Source organism: Oncorhynchus tshawytscha, linkage group LG26 (genome assembly GCF_018296145.1).
Source record: "Oncorhynchus tshawytscha isolate Ot180627B linkage group LG26, Otsh_v2.0, whole genome shotgun sequence".
NCBI classification, from domain to species: Eukaryota; Metazoa; Chordata; class Actinopteri; order Salmoniformes; family Salmonidae; genus Oncorhynchus; species Oncorhynchus tshawytscha.
Genome location: NC_056454.1, coordinates 45,676,208 through 45,679,677, shown reverse-complemented (window position 1 = coordinate 45,679,677; position 3,470 = coordinate 45,676,208). Strand labels below are relative to the sequence as shown.

At 36.6% G+C, this 3,470-nt stretch overlaps 1 protein-coding gene across 1 annotated transcript; it reads left to right on the top strand.

Moving 5' to 3' along the window:
- Positions 1–1,224: 1,224 nt before the first annotated feature.
- LOC121840969 (trace amine-associated receptor 13c-like) lies at positions 1,225–2,184 on the top strand. Its single transcript, XM_042306372.1, has one exon. It carries the CDS (start codon positions 1,225–1,227, stop codon positions 2,182–2,184), a length of 960 nt encoding a protein of 319 aa, XP_042162306.1.
- Positions 2,185–3,470: the final 1,286 nt, after the last annotated feature.

Genomic DNA, 3,470 nt, shown 5'->3' with positions numbered 1-3,470 from the left:
TATAGTTAGGGAAGAACATTTTCTGGTGGTCATCCTAAGCCAGGATTCAGACACGGCTAGGACATTCGGGTTGGCAGAGTGTGCTAAAGCAGTGAGTAAAACAAACTTAGGGAGGAGGCTTCTAATGTTAACATGCATGAAACCAAGGCTTTTACGGTTACAGAAGTCAACAAATGATGGATCGTGTCATGATGGATCGGCGAGGCTCCATGTCGGCAGTAAAAGGGGTCCAGGCCAATTGGAAAAATAGGTATTGTGGCCCAAGGAGTGGCTGGTGGACCTCTTCGGCTAGCCGGGAGATGGGCCGAGCAAAAAAAAAAAAGGAAAAAAAAAGCTAGCTATCCTCGATGATCCAGGTGAAAAGGTTCAGAGCTTACGGGAGGAATCCGGGGGTATGGAGAAAATAAGTCTAATAAGATAAATAAAATAATAAAATAAGATTTGCTCTGGTTTGAATCACGCTGTGCAAAGATATAAAAAGATATATACACGTGACATGACAAGACAAAAGACAAAGACGTCTGACTGCTACGCCATCTTGGAAAAGGAAACTAAATAGGAAAATAAATACCACATTAATCAGATAATATACTTGGCCATTACAACAGATCAAATTCGTAGTTACTGCGTTTTGCCTTTGTAGGTCAGCATAACTTTATGCCATCTCATCAACTTTCTCACTGTCAACTTTCCTACACACTGACTAGCTGACATGTGGTGTGCAATCATGTCTCCTGAGGTTGTGGAATATGTTCCAAACTGAGCACTGACAAAACCCAAACCAATTAGTCTAAACAGTTTTCCTATTTCCCATGTAAAATAGCCTTTCAGTGACCAATAAATTACGCGTACTATATTTTCCCCATTAATGGGCTCAACTGAGAAAATGTACCTTTCCTCTCATCTCGCACTGTAAGTAAGGCTGAAGGACAGGCTAGGTGGGCACAGCAACATCATATCCTGTCATACATTACATCATGCTTTCATTAATGATTTGTTAAACCAACCGTTTGTTCATTTGTGTGCTCACGTGAGTGTGCACTCACCTTATTTGTGTGTGTGTGTATGTGTTTGTGTGTGTAGAGAGACTCTGGGGAGGGGAGTGGCTGTCAGTAACTCAGAGATAAATAGAGAGGCAGAGCTCAGAGTTTGTCAGAAGGCTGACCTAACAGGGTCACACACAGGACCAAGCAGGACCAGGAGATTTTGACCTTTTATTAAAAAATGGAGAAACATGAAGATGTTCAATATTGTTTTCAAGACAGAAACTCTTCTTGCAGAAAGGCTTTGCTATCGTCATCTATCTACATAACACTGTACATCTTCTTCGCATTGATTTCAGCAGTTACAGTATTTTTGAACCTACTGGTGATCATCTCCATCTCTCACTTCAAGCAGCTCCACACTCCAACCAACCTGCTCATCCTCTCTCTGGCTGTGTCAGATCTCCTGGTGGGAGCGATTGTGATACCAGTAACGACTGTAGCAATATTGGAATCATGCTGGGGATTTGGGAAATATTTCTGTGCTTTTCATTTCTATATGGCTTTTTTATGCACTTCTTTATCTCTGGGCAATTTGGTCTTGATATCAATTGACCGCTATGTTGCTGTGTGTGATCCCTTATTGTACCACTCTAAAATAACAATAACAAGAATGATGTGTTGTATATCCATTACCTGGTGTTGTTGTATCATATACCAGGCTGTTGTTATAAAAATATGTATAAATGTACAGGTACCCAGTAGGTGTTTGAAAGAATGTTTTACTGTAGAAGGGTCAATCTGGGGTAATATAATTGACATTGTAATTACAATGGTTGTCCCATGCTCTATTATTATAACACTTTATATGAAAATCTTTGTGGTGGCCACATCACAGGCCAGAAAGGTATTTTCAAAAGAGGCTAGTGTGTCTGGTGTTAAAACTGTACAGGCAAATAAGTCTGAGAGGAAAGCAGCAAAAACTCTGTCTATTGTTGTTTTCAACTATCTCATTTGTTGGATTCCATCTCTATTTATTTTATTTTTTGTACACATTTTTATTGACAATTTATTATCATTGTTCATCAGTTTTCTGCCACTTGTTAATTCCTTAATTAATCCAATAATTTATGCTTTCTTTTATCCATGGTTCAAAGTGACAGCTAAACATATTTTAACTCTGAAGTTAAGGCGTTCATAGTTCCTATGTTTTTATTCCTAAATTTGACTAACAGGTTTGATATAGTTATGTTATACAATTGTTGTTTTTGCTTCTTTCATGTAACAATACACTGACATTACTTATCTCAGTGTTCTCATCATAAAATCTCGTCATAGATTCATGTGGTGTTGATACGGAATGGATTGGAATGGAATGACTTGGAGAAAGCATAAGCTTGTTGTATAAGAATTTGTTCTTAACTTACTTGCTTAGTTAAGTGAATTTTTATTTTTTTTACAAAAATTATAAGAGACATTGAAGTAGTTGTATATTACAAATACCAAAGTCTGTGGTTGTTCCATGTTATTTAATGATAAATAGTCTGGAAGTATTCTAAAAGTCCATTTTGAAGATGTCATGGATCGTACTGTATGCGGTTTAACATCACCCTCTACTGGCTTAATTGGGACACAATACCTCCAACAATATGCATGATATCAGATAAAGTCCAAGTCTAACTCAATGGTGTATTGTGGAAATAGTTGATGGTAAAATGTAAGATTATGCAAATATGGGTAACACGTTATAATAATGTTTAGTAACAAACAAATTTGTAAGGCATTTTCAGTTTTCTCACCATTTATTAATCATTATTCCCACATTTGTTAAATGTTAGTAAACTAGGTATTCTCACATTTATAAATAACTACTACAGTGCATTTGGAAAGTATTCAGACACCTTAATATTTGACACATTTTGTTATGTTACAGCCTGAATCTAAAATTGATTAAATAAAATAAAAAACAGAAATAGCTTATTTACATAAGTATTCAGACCCTTTGCTATGAGACTTGAAATTGAGCTCAGGTGCATCCTGTTTCCAATGATCATCATTGAGATGTTTATACAACTTGTTCGGAGTACACCTGCCTTTGGAATGGCACACCTGTCTATATAATGTTCCACAGTTGACAGTTTATGACATAGCAAAAACCAAGCCATGACGTCGAAGGAATTGTCCGTAGAACTCAGAGACAGGATTGTGTCGAGCCACATATCTGGGCAGTGGTGGAAAACGTACCCAATTGTCTTACTTGAGTAAAAGTAAAGATACCTTAATAGAAAATGACCCAGTAAAATCCTACTTGAGTAAAAGTCTAAAAGTATTTGGTTTTAAATATTCTTAAATATCAAAAGTTAAAGTATAAATCATTTCAAATTCCTTATATTAAGCAAACCAAACGGCATCATTTCCATGTTTTTTATTTATTTACGGATAGCAAGGGGCACGCTCCAACACTCAGACATCATTCACAAACAAACA